This window comes from Myotis nattereri (genome assembly GCF_964212035.1).
Source record: "Myotis nattereri genome assembly, chromosome: 12".
Lineage (NCBI taxonomy): Eukaryota > Metazoa > Chordata > Mammalia > Chiroptera > Vespertilionidae > Myotis > Myotis nattereri.
The window spans coordinates 21,769,832-21,786,681 of record NC_138087.1 but is presented as its reverse complement, the minus strand read 5'-3'; the positions used below and the strand labels follow the sequence as shown (position 1 = coordinate 21,786,681).

The following is a 16,850-nucleotide window of genomic DNA, read 5'->3' as shown; positions in this document are numbered from 1 at the left end:
TTGTATGTGTATCTAAGAGATCTTGTCTCTTAGATTTTATTGTATTCCTGTTTTAAAAATACATTTATGTGGAGGAAACACAAAATTAGAAGAATTTAAACCTTTCATTATGAAAAATTTTAAGCATATTCAAAAGGGAAGAGAATAGTGTAAGTTAGTATAAAGATAGAGAATAAACCCATTATGTACATCCCATAACCTTAACAGTTATTTGTCATTGCGTAGCTAGTCTGTATCTTCTGTACCCTCCCCTCCCCAGCTCCAATTCTGTAATATTATTTTGAAGCAAATCTGAGATTGGAGCTGAACTTTGTAAGTGAAGTTTGAACGTTTTCTTTTTAGAAACATTGTATTATCTTTTATTCCCCCAGAATTATGTGAGGATGTCAGTTTCACTATATCTTTACATTAACTTTTATAATTTAAAAATATTTTAGACTCTATTATGTTAGAAAATTCTTGTTATAATTTTCAGTTTGAAAAGTAGATTAAAAATTTTAAAGTTCTCATTTGCTGCTTTTTTCTTTTTGAATTTTAGATTTATATGCTTTGCCCATATTTGGGGTGGGGGATAGGAATCTGTATTTATCCTAAAATATTTGCATCCTTTAGTTTACACTGTCAGATTATTGGTTGGTAATTATATACACACACATGTTTGTTTTCTTTTTCAAAATAAACTATTAGAAAGTGCAAACTATTAGAAAGTGTGGGGCAGGTATTGAGTTACTTTGGCTGGGGGTAGAATTCTGTGTTGAGATTCATATTCCTGTACAATCTTGCTTATTTGCTTCCATAGCTTGTGGTGTTGCTGTGGAGAAATCCAAAGTTATTCTGATTCCTGAATTGCTGAATACATGTTAGTGTGAAACTAATTTTTATTTTTTCTCTCTGGAAGCTTTTAGACTCTTCTCTTTGTCCCTGGTAACTCTTGTGATTTCATGATCATGTGCCTTTGTGTGAATCTGTTTTCATCTGTTGTCCTGAATAATTGGTGTATCTTTTAATCTGGAAATTCAGGTCTTTGAATTCTTGGGATTTTTAAAATTTTTTAAATTAATTTCTTTTTCTTTACTAACGTGTGTGTGTGTGTGTGTGTGTGTGTGTGTGTGTGTTTCTTTCTGGAACTTCTCTTGTTTGGACCCTGAATTCTGTACTGGTCTTCTAATTTTCTTATCCCTTCTTCCCCAAATCCTTCACTGTGTTTTTTTACTCTACTTTTTGGGAGATTTCCTTAACTTTATCTTTTCAACATTATTGAATTTTCTGTTGTACTAATATGTTTTTAATTTAACAGCTCTTTTTGTTTCTTCCTTTTCAATTGTATCTATATTTACTTACTAGTCTTTCAATTGTTTAATGCCTAGTGAGTTCTTTTCTATCTAGAGAGCATGTATTCTCTTAATATTTCTTCTAGATTCTTTAAAGATTATTTCTCTTTGATGTTTAATTCTGGAATTCACCTAGAATTTTTTATTGCATGGTAATGTGTTAGAATTTCCCCTCCCTATTAAGCCACTAGCCAGTTTTTCTAACACCATTCATGGCTTAATTTTTTTTCTATTGGCTTGTAGTCTGCTTCTTTTTTTTTTTTTTTTTTTTAAATATATATTTCTTTATTGATTTCAGAGAGGAAGGGAGAAGGAGAGAGAGATAGAAACATCAATGATGAGAGAGAATCATTGATTGGCTGCCTCCTGCACACCCCCCACTGGGGAACGAGCCCGCAACCCAGGCATGTGCCCTCAGCCGGAACCGAACCTGGGACCCTTCAGTCCGCAGGCCGACGCTCTATCCACTGAGCCAAGCCGGCCAGGGCGTAGTCTGCTTCTTTTATGGATGTGACTATTAGTGTCTTCTTACAATACTTATTTCTTTTTTCTACTCTAATAATTTTCCTGAATGCAGAATATTATGCAAGGTAGGAATTTACTAAATCTGTTTTCTGTTATTCCTTATCAATACACTGTTTACTTGAAGCAGTGGAATCAGAATTCTTTGTTATTCTTTGTTCCAAGAAATTTAAATCAATACTTTCTTTATGTTTATGGCTTGTTAAATTAATTTTACTTCATCCTGGGTGTGAATCTTCTTGCTTAATATTAGTTTTCTGTATCATTTGTTTACCATGATTTATGTTGACCCCATTTAATGATTAATCTTATATTTGAGACTGAATTTGGACCTTATAAAATTCATGGTATAAGTTATCACTTATTTGAACATCAAACGGTTTTTGTCATTGAAGAAGGAAAGAAGATTTGGAGTCCTGCTTTTTATTTCTCCAACTTGTGTCGGCTGTTCAATTTTTTCCCCCCACTTCAAATGTAGTATGGAGTGGTTTACATTTATCATCATCAGTCTTGTGTAGTTTTTCATATCCCAATAAAATTGACCTGACTGTCATAGCTTTGGGTTCTGTGAGTAATTTACTATTTTAATAAATTCATAAGCATTGAATCGCTCTAGTTTTATTACATAGTTGCTTACCTGGCTGAGCTGCATTTAATTAGATCTCATTGTTGGAAGACATTCAAATTCCTCCTTCCAACTCTCTGATAGAAAACACATTGCCAGTGACAGAGGCAGCAGTGGAAGTCGACTGTACCTAATTGAAAGGAAAAATACAGTGGATATACATTATACTTTACTTATAGGACATTGGCTTTTAACTTTTGTTCTACCAGTTGGACTGCCAAAGATTTAGATCGCACCATGATATAAATGTAAAACGTACTTTTGTTCCGGAAGGAAATTTTATGCTTATAAGAATTCAGTCATTAATAGTTATCATTGATAGCAAGTTGTCAAAATGTTAGCAATTGAAAAAATAAATGTTGATTATACTCCTTTTCTCACGGATGGTTTTACATATTGATAGTGTGACTAATCATTACTTTATGAATTAAATTTTCATATATCATTTTTCAAATATATAAGTTGCCTTTGACTCTGAGAGATAATGAAGACTCAGATGGCTAAAGAGACTAACCTGTTAATCAAGTTTAGGTCAGGAAAGGTCATGGTAATTGTATTATAAGTATTTCAAACTCCTGAAATGATGATATGATACTTTATCTTATTCCAGTCTGATCTTTCCTCTGTTTTTCTATACTTGGAGCTCTTATGTGATTTACCTTTTAGTATATACTGGGAAAATCTTACCTCAACATTTTGATATCCTGGTGACATTTACCTAACCGGTAAATTTTTCTGATTCTAAGTTAATTTAGTCAGAGTACTATTTAAGTACCTTTTTTTTTTTTTTTTTTTTTTTTTTGCAAGTAATAGGCTTTTTTTTTTTTTTTTTCCCCGTTTGGAGTATTACATGAGTCTCCTTTTCCCCCCATTGACCTCTCCCCTGCAACCCTCTCCCCCAAGCACAAGCCCTCACCGCACCCCCCCCCCCCACCACTACTGTCTGTGTCCATTGGTTTTACTCATATGCATGCATACAGTTGTTTCAAATAGCTGCAATACTGTTACAGAATCTATCTTGTTGAATGGAATTGGAACAGATAAAAAAAAAATAGGAGTAGTTTGTGCATCCTAAAAGCATTTTATGGTATCCTGGGAACTAGAGATACCAAGATGAAAAAGATGTCATCACTGCCTTTGTTAACGCAAAGTGGCAAGTATATGGCTTTGGTGCAGTCCTAGCTCCAGTATGTATTAACCCTATTACGTTGGGCAAATTATTTGGCCTTTATGAGCTTCAGTTTTGTCATCTGAAACATGGTGATGATCATGATTTTCTGTAAGTGCTTAGAAGAGTGTTTATAGGAACTGTTCAGTAGATGTTAGCTGCAACTTTTAGAGGAGTCATTACAGAGCTGATGCTCAAGCTGGACTGGAATAAGGCTACTAGCAGAGTGAATATCAAATAGAAGATTGCCCGGTAGGGGCCTTTGCTAGTCTCCATACCTTTCTTCCCTTGACATTATTTAACTCTCAAAGGTTAAACTTCAAGACCCTAGATCATTAACTTAATTATAATGTTATGATATAAATATAATTTGAACTACAGAATAGAATTATACTATGCTTACACGTCTCTGATGTTGCTACATGCCTGCAGATTCCTCATAAGTGGAAGGGGTGATTAGCTTTCAGCACTTCTGTCTGTGGGCTGCTTTTCAGTGTATTACTTAAGTAATGAGAAGATACCATGAATAGAAATGTCAAGTAATTAGGAAGCTGGGATTAACTGATGTTCAAAGGCTTAATAGAAATTGTGCCCATTTTTTGTAGAATGAGTTTTTTAAAGTTTTGATGTTAAAATTATAAAGTAATGTCATTTATGCTTCTGTTTGTAAGAACCATTCAAGCGTATTCATTCTGTTATATAAAATTCATGGTCTTGTGTTTGTTTGTTTTTCAACCTAACACATACTGTTATCTTACCCCTGTTTTATAAATGACAAATGTACTTGTGTACTTAAAATTTACTTCCATTTTTTCCATAGAAGAAAGTCTTATGCAAAGGTGGTTCAGCATTTATCTAATCTAAGGATATGGATAAAATACAAACTAAGAATTTACTTTTGTAGCCGAAACCGGTTTGGCTCAGTGGATAGAGCGTCGGCCTGTGGACTGAAAGGTCCCAGGTTCGATTCCGGTCAAGGGCATGGACCTGGGTTGCGGGCACATCCCCAGTGGGAGATGTGCAGGAGGCAGCTGATCGATGTTTCTCTCTCATCGATGTTTCTAACTCTCTGTATCTCTCCCTTCCTCTCTGTAAAAAATCAATAAAATATATTTTTTTAAAAAAAGAATTTACTGTTGTAGTTCACATCTAGTTTTATAAAACATAAGTCTGAAAAAAGGAAAAAGCAGATACTGCTCTCAGTTTTTGCCTCTTCCATTAGATGATCATGTCTTGAGTTATTTCTTTTCACTGGTATCTTTGTTTTCTATTTATATTAATTTATTACTACATTTCTCATATAGTAATAAAATGTGAACTATCTCATACTTTCAAAATAGAGAGATAGTTATAAACATCAAGTATATATATATATTTTCTTTTAACAACTAAAGTGAATAATAAACAAACCCTTTTTATGTCTCAGAATGTATGAGTAGATAGCACTACTCAGGATTTTCATTATAGAATTGTGTGAAAGATTATTCTGTTATCTGTGTAACTTCATATGGTGTTGCCAACACGGACATTTTTCATAGAATCCAAGTTAAACTTCTGTACTCCATTCTGCATATGATACGCTACAGGGAGATGCTGGTTTGTGTCTCTTCTGATTATTTTTTCCTGTGTTTTGTCCAAATACAGGGAGAACAGTGGCACAATAGTTCTCCATCCTGTTATAGGCAGCCTGGACTCTGATTGCTTTCACTCTGCCAAGGTGGAATGGAGGGGCGAACTAAGACAGGGACTCCCATCCTCACTCTGCCACCAGCTAACTTTGTGACCCCTCTAGGCCTCTGTTCATTCATCTGAACTTGACAAAGTCTCTTCTGACTCTTAAGAAAAAACAAGCCCTGATTCTTTTTTAAAATTGTAGTAAACACATAACAAAGTATACCTCATCAAAAAGTTAAATGTACCGTATAGTATTGTATACAATTTTTCATCTTGCAAGAGTGAACTCCATACCCATTGAACACCATTTCCTCACCATTTCCTCTTCCCCCTAACCCCTGGCAACCCTCATTCTACTTTCTTCTTGTAAGACTGAGCACTTCAGAAACCTCACGCAAGTCAAGTCATGCAGTATTTGTCCTTCTGTGACTGGCTTGCTGCACATAGCATAATGCCTCGAGGTTAACTCATGTTGCAGTAAATGTCTGGATAATATGACATTGTATTCTTTATCCATTCATTCGTCAGTAGATATTTAGGTTGTTTCCATACTTGGGCTATTGGGAAGAATGCTGCAGTGAACATGGGAGTGCAACTATCTCTTTGGGATCCTGATTTCAGTTCTTGTGAAATATTTCCAAAAATGCCTATATGTGTTTCATTATAAAAACTAACAGTGCCAAGTTAAGTAAAAAAATTAATCTCTTTATATTTCATAAATTGTTACAGAAAAGTTTGTATTTCAATAAAAAGGCTTGTTTTAGAACAGGCAACTAACAGCAACTGTGCAGTTAATGGGGTTTTTTTTTGGTGAATAAAATTTAAAAGAGACTATTTACTGCCTGTACTGAAACTCCCAGAACTCAGATTGCTTGATCATATATTAGTTTTACTTATAATTCCTTGAGGAACCTCCATACTGTTTTTTATAGTAGCTGTACCATTTTACATTCCACCAACAGTGCACAAGGGTTCCAATTTTTCCACATCCTTGCCAAACACTTGTTATTTTCTATTTTATTGACAATGGCCCTCTAACTGGGTGTGAGGTGATATCTCACTGTGGTTTTGATTTCCATCTCTTCAGTGATTAGTGATTTTGAGAACCTTTTCATATACCTGTAACCATTTTATTTCTTCTTCAGAAATGTCTATTCAAGTTCTTTGCTCACTTTTTAATTGGGTTATTTGTTGAGTTGTAGAACTTACTAATATATTTGGGTATTAAACCCTTATCAGACATATGGTTCGTGAATATTTTATATCGTTTTGTAAGTTGTCTTTTTTTTTTTTTTTTTTTACTAAGTTGATTGTTTCCTTTGCTGCACAGAAGCTTTCCAGTTTGATTTAGACCCACATGCCTGTTTTTGCCTTTGTTGTCTGTGCTTTTGGTGTCATGTCCAAGAAATCATTGCCAAAATCAATGTTATGATGTTTTCCCCCTATGTTTTCTAAAATATGTCTTTACTGATTTCAGAGAGAGAAAGGGAGAGGGAGAGAGCCATAGAAACATCAATGGTGAGAGAGAATCATTGATCGGCTGCCTCCTGCATGCCCCCTACTGGGGATCAAGCCTGACACCATGGCATGTGCCCTGGCCTGGAATCGGACCAGCAACCTCCTGGTGCACGGGTAGATGCTCAACCACTGAGTCATGCTGGCCAGGCTCCTGTGTTTTTTTCTAGGAGCTTTATAATTTCAGGTCTTAGCTTTAAGCCTTTAATTCATTTTGAGTTACTTATTTGTGTGTGTGTAAGATAGGGGTCCAGTATCCTTCTTTGCATGCAGATATCCAATTTTTCTAGCACCATTGGGTTGCAGAGACTATACTTTCTCAATTGTAATAAATTAATATGCATGGGTTTGTTTCTGTGCTCTCTATTCTGTTCCATCGTCTGTTTGTCTGTCTTGTGCCAATATCATGCTGTTTTGATTACTGTAGCTTTGTAATGTCTTTTGAAGAAAGGAAGTGTGAGGCACCCGGCTTTATTCTTTCTCAGAATTGTTTTGGTTATTCAGGGGCTTTTATGGTTCCATATGAATAATATGATTTATTTTTACTGTGCAAAAATGCCATTGGGATTTTAATAGGGATAGCAGTGAAGCTGCAGGTTGCTTTTGGCATTATGGACATTTAAACAATATTAAATTTTCCAATCCATGAACACAAGATGTCTTTCCATTTATTTATGTCCTCTAATTTCTTTAGCAATGTTTTGTAGTTTTCAGTATACAAGTCCTTTATTCCCATAGTTAACTGTATTCCTAAGTATTTCGTGTTATTTTTTTAGTGTGATTTTAGACAGTTTCCTTAGTTTTCTTTTCAGATATTTGTTGTTTGTATATGAAAACACAACCATTTTTTGGTTCATTTTGTATCCTGCTACTTTCCCGAATTCATTAAAAGTTTTTTGCAGGATTAGAATCCTGCAAACAGAGATAATTTTACTTTATCCTTTCTGATTTGGATGAGTTTTGTTTCTCTTTCTTGCCTAATTGCTCCGGCTAGGACTTTCAGTACTGTGTTCTGTGTTCTACTAATGCTATGTACTATGAATAGAAATGACAAGAGTGGATGGACATCCTTGCTTTTTTCCTGATCTTCAAGGAAAAGCTTTCAGTCTCTTATTGTTCAATATGGAAGTGTTCCTGCCTCTTTAATTTTGGGGGGAGAGTTTGAGAATTGGTGTTAGTTCTTTTTTAAAATGTTTGGTAAAATTCATCTGAAAGCCGTCTGGTTTTGGGCTTTTCTGTGTTGGGAGGTTTTTTATGACAGATTCAGTCTCCTTTGTTATTTGTCTGTTAGGTTTTCTATCTCTTCACGATTCAGTCTTGGTGAGTTGTATGTTCCAGGAATTTGTTGTGCTATAATTATATATAGTTATCTCTTGTCATCCTTTTTATTTCTGTGGTACTGGTTGTGATGTCTCCTTTCATACTTTGCTGCTGTTGGATGGAATGTTCTTTATATATCTGATCAGTCCATTTGGTCTATCGGATTGTGCTTGTCCTCTTGTTCCTTGTTCTGTCTGGATGTTACGCCCATTATTTAAAGTGGAGCAATGAAATCTCCTACTGATATTTGTGTTCCTACTTCCCCCTTCAGTTCTATACAGTTGGGTATACATATATTGCTCTGATGTTGGGTGTGTATATATTTATATAGTCTATCTTCCTCGCGAATTGACCTTTTTATCGTATATAATATTTTTTGTCTCTGTGACTGTATGTGTCTATTTTGTGTGACATAAGTACGGTTACACTTGCTCTCTTTCAGTTACCATTTGCATGGAATGTTTTTTCATTCTATTACTTTTAGCCTATGTATGTCCTTAAATGTAAAGTGAATCTCTTATCGATATTACACTCTTCTATAAGAGTCCTTATAGAAGGACTCTTATTTATATCTTGTTTGTTATACTTTTAATCACTCTTTTTAAAATGTGTTTTTAATTGATTTGAGAGAGAGAAGAAAGAGAGAGATAGAGAGGGAGGAAGGAGGATAGAGAGAGGGAAACATTGATCAGTTGCCTCCCACCCCACCATACTCCCCCACATGCCCTGGTCAGGGATCGAACCTGCTACCCAGACACATGCCCCAACCTGGAACTGGCCCACAACCTTTTGGTGCATGGGAGGATGCTCCAACCAATGGAGCCACCTGACCAGGGCATCACTGTCTTTTGATTGAGGAGTTTATCCCATTAAAATTTAAACTACAGATAGGAAAGGACCTACTATTGCCATTTTGTTAATTATTTTCTGTCTCATAGCTTTTTTCTCTCATTTCCTCTGCTGTCTTATGTCTCATTGATTTTTTTTTGTAGTGACATGCTTTGTATCCTTATTCATTATCTTTTATGTGTCTTGTATAGGTATTTTCTTAGTGGTTACCCTGGGGCTTACAGAAAACATCTTATAGTTACAACAGTCTATTTTGAACTGATAACAACAGCTCCAATTCCATACAAAAGTTCTACTTTTTTATTCCCCACACTTTATGTTCTTGATGTCACAGGCTACATCTTTTTATATTGTGTATCTATTACCATATTTTTACAGTTATAGTTATTTATATTTTTGTCTTTGCACTTCTATACCAGAACTAAAAGTGATTTATGCTCCAGTATTGCAGTATTCTGTACTTTTCTATATATTTACTGTTATCAGTGAGCTTTATACTTTCATATGCTTTTGTATTGCTTTCTAGTGTTCTTTCCTTTCAACTTGAAGGACTCCTGTTAGCATTTCTTATAAGGCAGGTCTAATGGATAAACTCTATCAGCTTTTGTGTATCTGGAAAAATTTTGCTTAATATAGTATTTTTGGCTTTTTTTTTTTCTTCCAGCACTTTGAATATATCACCCTTCACCCCTTTGACTTTCACTATTTTTTTGCTGAGAAATCTGCTTATAGCATTATGGGGCTCCTTAGTAATCCCATCATTTTAAATTAATATGTTTACTAAGGACTTGGATTCTGAAGGAGAGTAAAGAAAGCATTGAGTTTCATGAAACCCCAAAGGTCTTAACTTGGGTTATTATAGAGCCCTTACTCCTGAGTGTAGAGAGCCAGGAGCAGAGGAACCAAGAGCTCATATGACCTCTCAAGGAAGTCGATAAATACACATGTATGTTACTTCATTAGGAAAACAACAGTCGTGCTTCATGTAAAAAATTGTCCACACCTATATATCTATATCTGTCTTTTCCTGATGAAATAACACCTGTTTGGGATTCCATTGACCTGAGGATTTAATTTGGGTTATAATAGCATCAAGAACTGTATTAGGCCTAAGAGAACTTGCTGTAAAAGAGAACATTACTAAACTTGCCAGAGAAAATAAATACCCTTACCTACTTCTTTAGTTCTAAGGCTCATAAAGGAACTGTACTCTTTAGCATAAACACAGTTCTTTATTTCTTTCCTGACAATATAATTAAAGCAGTTTTTTAAGAGCCACACAACTAAATAAATTATTTTATAAAATGCCACTAAATGTGCTGCTTGCCCTTCCCAGAACTCAGAATCTGTCAGTGCCTGGGTAGAACTCTTCCCAGAAGGGATAATTCATTGAGAGACACACAGACAATCCAAGATAACCTTTTGTTTTTAATTAAAATGGGGAATGAGAAGCCAATTCAAAAATTTGTCTCCCTTCATTTGCTCAAGGTGAGGATGATGGAACTTCTGTTCTAACAGAGCACCAGCAATTGTTAAAAGTCATAAATCTGGCTGTGCTGTGAGTCTATAGCCATTACATGCATATCTTTAAATGCTGCCCTGGTATACCATGATCAGGCTCACTAATGAATGAACTGCTAACTGTTACATTTTTGGTGGTAGGGTTAAGATGTTATTTCCCCCTTGAAATTGAATTAAAGTATATACCTTCTAAGCTAAGAAGAAATAGGCTTTCTAAGATTACAGCAGGTAGAGAACATTCAACAAATTCTAGCCAACAAAACTAAAATGCACTATATGGAAACGAAAATTTTTGTGCATGTTTAAGTAGTTTCTTGTTCATAGTAGGTATTTACTCAATAATTTTTAATTAAATTTTTAAAAGAATATATTACGATATAATTCACATTCCATATAATTCGAAGTGTACAATTCAATGACTGTTAGTATATTTACAGAATTGTGAAAACATGATTACATATAATTTGAGAACATTTTTATCATCCTTCCCAGCAAAGAAACTTTGTACCCATTAGTAATCACTCCCCATTTTTTCCTACACCGCCCAATCCTAAGCAATTACCTTCTCTCTGTATATTTGCCGATTCTGGACATTTTGTATCAATGGAATCATACAATATGTGGTCTTTTGTCACTGGCTTCACTTTATACAGTGTTTTCAAGTTTCATCCATATTGACTCCTATTCCTTTTTATGGGCAAATAACTTTACATTGTATGGCTAGACTACATTTTATTTATCCATTCATCAGTTGAACACTTGAGTTGTTTTTACTGTTTGGCTATTATGAATTATGCTGCTATGAACATTATGTTCATGTATTGTGTGGCTGCATGTTTTTATTTCTTTTTGGTATATGTTTAGAAGTAGAATTACTAGATAATACGGTAATTCTCTTTAACCAGTTGAGACTGTTTTCCAAAGTATTTGTACCAATTTACACTCCCACTAGCAGTGTCTGAGGGTCTCCACATACTTGCCAACACTTGCTATTTATTGTCTGTTTGCTTTTTATTATAGGCATCCTATTGGGTGTGAAATAGTAAATCATTCTGGTATTGATTTTTATTTCTGTCATGGCTAATGATGGCTGAGTATCTTTTCCTGTTTTTACTGGCCATTTATCTTCTTTGGAGAAATATCTATTTAGATTCTTTGTTCTTTTAAAATTGGGTCATTTGTCCTTTTATTATTGAGTTACAAGAATTCTTTATATATTCTGGATACAAGTCCCTTACTAGAAATATGATTTGCAAATATTTTCTCCTATTTTGTGTGTTGTCTTTTCATCTTACAGTATCTTTTGACATCTGAGTATTTTTAATTTAATGACATCTGAGTATTTTTTTCATTGATCTGTATTTCTATTCTTATGCCAGTACCACCTTGTTTTGATTACCTTGGCTTTAGAGTCAAATTTGAAATTGGGAATTTTGAATTCTCAAGTTTTGTTCTTATTTTTCAAGATTATTTTGGCTATTGGATTCCCTTGCTGTTCCATATGAATTCTAGGATTACTTCCTTAATTTTGCCAAAGAAGCCAGTTGGGATTTTGGTAGGCATTACATTGAGCCTGTAGATCTACTTGGGAAATATTACTATCTTAAATTAACACCATTAAGTCTTTTGATCCACAAATGAATTGCTCTTTTTGTTTTATTGTGTTATGCATAGGTATTGAAATGGGGACCTTGCTTATTAACACCCCTTCCTTACAGTAGAACTGATTTTAATTATTTCATATTGGAATAACATAATTGAATATTTCAATATGTGGAGTTAGTTTATTATTTCTATATCCTAAGTATAGCTGCTCATTAGAACTATACATTTCTTTGGGGCAGTATATATCTTATTAGTTTTGTGTTGCTTAGAGTAATATCATAGTTGCTTAAGAAAAAACATTTTTTTGATTGGTATCTGGCAGCTAATTATATAAGAGAGAGAATATTAGTGGCACTATAAAATTACCATCAACAACAAATTGCTAACTGACTGTTTCTCAGTCTTCTAATTCATATATATTTATAATACTCCTTTGAATAAAAATGAATAGTGATTGCTTTCCAGGTTGATTTCCTTCATAAGGCATAATTAATATATTCTTTAAATTCACTTCAGGTACCAAATTTGATTCCAGTTTTGATGTTCAAATTGGGAAGACCACTGGAGCCTGCATTATACATTGATATCTTATATACTTTACCTACACTTGGTGTTCACAAGGTTTGTATATTATCCAATTTACTTGAAGGAAAAAAGAAAGTGAGTCATGAATAATACATTGAATTTTGGTTGGTATCATATGAAATTTTGAGCCTTTAATTTTGCTGTGATCACTGCTTCCCTTGTTGGGCCAAATGTATTTTTTAAGAAATCTGAAGCATAATTCTTTAAAATCAATTAGTAGCCAAGTTTTTCCATTGGTTATTATCTGAAATAAGGTCTTTATGTTCCTAAGATTGCTACCTAACATCTCAAAGGTACCCCCAACCTTTGAGAAGACATTAATACTGTAATAAAGTTCCATTTAGGTCTTTATTTTATGATGAGGGGGGTTTTAATTCTTTTGGTAACCTGGGGATTATGTACATTTACATTTATGAAGCCTAAAATTTTGAAATATTTCCTAGGTGTGCATAGGACAAATTCTACGAGTAATTCAACTTCTTGGAACCACTCCACAACTTCGAGCTGTCACTTTGCGCTTGTTGACATCTTTGTGGGAAAAGCAGGTGAGCTCAGATACACACTTGTGTAAGTATTAAACATGTTTCTTTCAGTGACGAAAACTGATTTTGTCATTATGTATGGCGGTGCTTTGACATAGTGGTATTAGTGTGCGACATCAGTGACCGCGTGGAGAAATCTGATGCAGTGTGATGCTTGTGGTCAGTAATGCAGTCAGTTGTGATTGACTCAGAGAAATTGAGACTGGGAAATAATCTGATTTCTTTGATTCTGAAATTTATTTTTCCGTGTGTGTGGGAAAGTAATAAAAATATGATAATAAGTGATTAGAGCCTTTGTAATTAGGGTGAGGTTTAACCACTTTTTTCTTGTTTTATGAGATGAACAGTGCATGGGACTGTAAGAAATCCCCAGCAATCAAAACAGCATTCTTCCCTGCTGATTAGAAGAAAGACATTATAATTTGCAATGCAAATGGGAGATTTGGAGAGAAAAATGCTGCATAACAGGAAATAATGATTATTCAACTCAAATTGGGAAATTGCTTTTTTTGTGAACTTGTCTTTTTAGGATCGTGTCTATCCTGAACTGCAGCGGTTCATGGCCATGTCCGAGGCACCCTCTCTGTCCGCGGGCAAGGAAGTCCAGTGGGAGAAACTGATCGCTAAAGCAGCATCCATCAGAGACATATGTAAGCAAAGGTAAGATGTGCTTACCCCTTGAGAATGTATATCATGATTTATTATTTTGCATTTATTATTTTATTGCAAGCAAGAATCTAGGAAAGGTGGGTAGAATATATTTGAGTAAGAATAAATTAATTTTCAATTTAAGTTTTCTGATTGTAAAATTCAGTAAGATTGAAAAATAACTTTGACAAGCAAGCATGTTTTATATTTAATCTAGCTTTGTAGGATATTCATCTCCTTTTCTGGATAGCAATTGAGTATTGTACTAAAGCATATGAGTTTATGTATTTTATTTTTCCTTATATAAATCCCTGTGACCTAAGCAGTGGACTGTAGTCCAATTGTCCTTATATTCTCCCAGTGTTGTGTTGACTTTTATAGTCTTAACAGAGAAGGCCTTGTTTGTAACCCATTGCATGGAGTTGATTATTAGGAATTACAACAAGGAAGGAAATGATCTTGAATTCCCATGTATGCTCTAGGGTTTAGGAGGGTATGGAGATATTAGAGAGATGACCTGCTTGCTGGTCTAGAGTATGGCTTGATAAATAGGTAGGAGGGGACGCGACTGCATTAGCACCAAGCAAAGCTCCAGCGTTTTTCCCTGAGTAGAGTAAGGTAAAAATATTTAGGGAGGAAATAGATTTGAGACATTTGAATGAGTTGTAATCCTGCAATTCCATGTGTCACCTCTGCACTGTAGAATTCCGGGGCGGGGCAGAGGTGGGGGGAGTATATCTCATTTTTGTCCGTAATGACACTGTGAATGGTACTTCTAAAGTTGTGCAATGAATGGGTTGGCCCACATGCTGCTCACTGGCCCAGGTGACCGTATTGAGTGTTTCAGGAAAACTCTCGGATCAGACTGTATCGAAGCCTCAGCATTTCTGCGTCTCTTATAAGCCTCAGCCTTTTGCAAATACAAAGATGACCTCAGTCTAAAAGTTACACACATCCAACACAAGACCTGAGAGTCTGGAAGCTGTGGGAGTATTGGCATGGGAAAAGTTTTAGAGATGAGAGATTATTATCTGACAGTTCAATTTTGCATTCATAAAGCTGCCGCTCGGGAGACAGTCTTTTGAGAACTTATCCAGTGCTCCTTTCAGTTACCCCCTCAAGATCCGTCAGTTTTTCCAGTTTTGGAAAATGATTTCTGTTTGTCAGGACAGTAAAACAATAGAATTCCAGTCAGGCAATTTCACCAATTGATATTTTGTCAATTAGAGTACAGTATTATATCACTGAAGTAATGCAGAGGATGACCTGAGTTAAAAGCCTTCTGTGGATAGCACAACGCATGTGGAATCGAGAGGAGAGGGAGGGGAGGAGGAAGAGTGAGTGAATTCAACACAGTGCTTGGGTAGATGCTCTGTCAGTTATATATATAATTATATATATAATTCATATTATTATTATCATCATCATCATTGTCACATTGTGTAGTAGGTATAGCCCCTTCTGTTAGTATCACTACGATCATAAATGACCTTCTGACCTCCAGTACTGCTTCTGTAGTCAGTGTCTGATACCAGAGCAACTTCTGGGCAGGCTTAGCTCAATTCTTATGGACAATCTCACTAAGGTAAGTCAGTTCTTTTCACCATTGATAGGCTGGAAATATTGTCAGTTCAGACATTTATGATTTAGGGAGAATATATTTAAGAAGTGTCTTCCTTTGGAAATCATAGTTCTATATCAAAAATGTGCCTTAAGTTAGAGCAAAAATTACAATGATGACCATCTTTGAAGAAAAATACATGGTGTTATTATTTGAGGGTCAATATTTAGGAGGCAGAGGGTAAAGACAAGCTTTAATGCTTTTTGTTCAGACAAAAGACCAGGAGACGGTAATAGAGCTCTCTGGCTGTCATCTCTTTCTGAACTGTCGTTTCCTGCAGGCCCTATCAGCACGGCGCAGACATGCTGGCCGCCATTTCCCAGGTGCTGAATGAGTGCACCAAGCCTGATCAGGCCACCCCAGCGGCCTTGGTGTTACAAGGTCTCCATGCACTCTGCCAAGCCGAGGTAGGCTCTTTGAACTGGCTTATATAATTGTGAAGAAAAGAATTTACAAGGTATATTAGTTACGAGGATGTAAGATCAGATTCAAGTAACTGAAAGTTTGGATATTCATTCCCAGGGATTTTGGGTTGAGAGAGTGAAGCAAGACCTTCTACTTTACCCATTCTTTGTAGAGGGGAGACTTGAAACATCTGGTTATGTAGACATTCTCTAGAGAATTATTTATTCTCTTATTTATTTCTGTTAATATAGAAAGGAAAGTTATGCTTATAGGAGAATTCTTGAATACATTTGCTTCTTAGTTTCGTGATTAGAGAGCCTTACAAGCAGATGAGGTGAAAAGGTTGGGATGGACTAGCAGTGGTTCTCAACCTTCCTAATGCCACGACCCTTTAATACAGTTCCTCATGGTGTGGTGACCCCCAACCATAAAATTATTTTCGTTGCTACTTCATAACTGTAATGTTGCTACTGTTATGAATCATAATGTAAATATCTGACATGCAGGATGTATTTTCATTGTTCGCGACCCACAGGTTGAGAACCGCTGGACTAGTGGCAGTTTCATAACCAGCAACCGTTATTGCTGGCTTGCAGACTGGCTAAGGAGCCTTGCTTTCCTAGTGATCCGCTTGGATGCATCAGTGTTAGAACTGAGGCTCGAACTCATTTTCTGAACTTCAGACAGCTCACAAATGACAGCCCAGCAGAAAGTCTCTGCTGCTGGGAGAAATGCGATAATGACAGAAGTGATCCTTCAATAACCACACTTTGGTTCTTGCCAGAGTGAACATACCTACACAAAATTGTGCCTTTTTAGAGAAAGAGACTAAGTAGAATTATTTCAGCTTGTGATAATTATGCTTGATATGATGGTAATGAATGTAATATAATAATACAAGCAGTGGCTGGATTGAATG

The 16,850-nt window shown here is 35.4% G+C and overlaps 1 protein-coding gene across 2 annotated transcripts in view; it reads left to right on the top strand.

The window, feature by feature from the left end:
* FOCAD (focadhesin) overlaps window positions 1-16,850 on the top strand; it is a 287,833-nt gene that overhangs the window by 125,972 nt on the left and 145,011 nt on the right. For both annotated transcript variants that reach the window (XM_081103496.1, XM_081103497.1), the window contains exons 12-15: window positions 12,647-12,751; window positions 13,159-13,260; window positions 13,787-13,917; window positions 15,807-15,933. In XM_081103496.1, coding sequence (XP_080959622.1) covers window positions 12,647-12,751; window positions 13,159-13,260; window positions 13,787-13,917; window positions 15,807-15,933 — 465 coding nt within the window. The remainder of the gene's footprint in view (window positions 1-12,646; window positions 12,752-13,158; window positions 13,261-13,786; window positions 13,918-15,806; window positions 15,934-16,850) is intronic.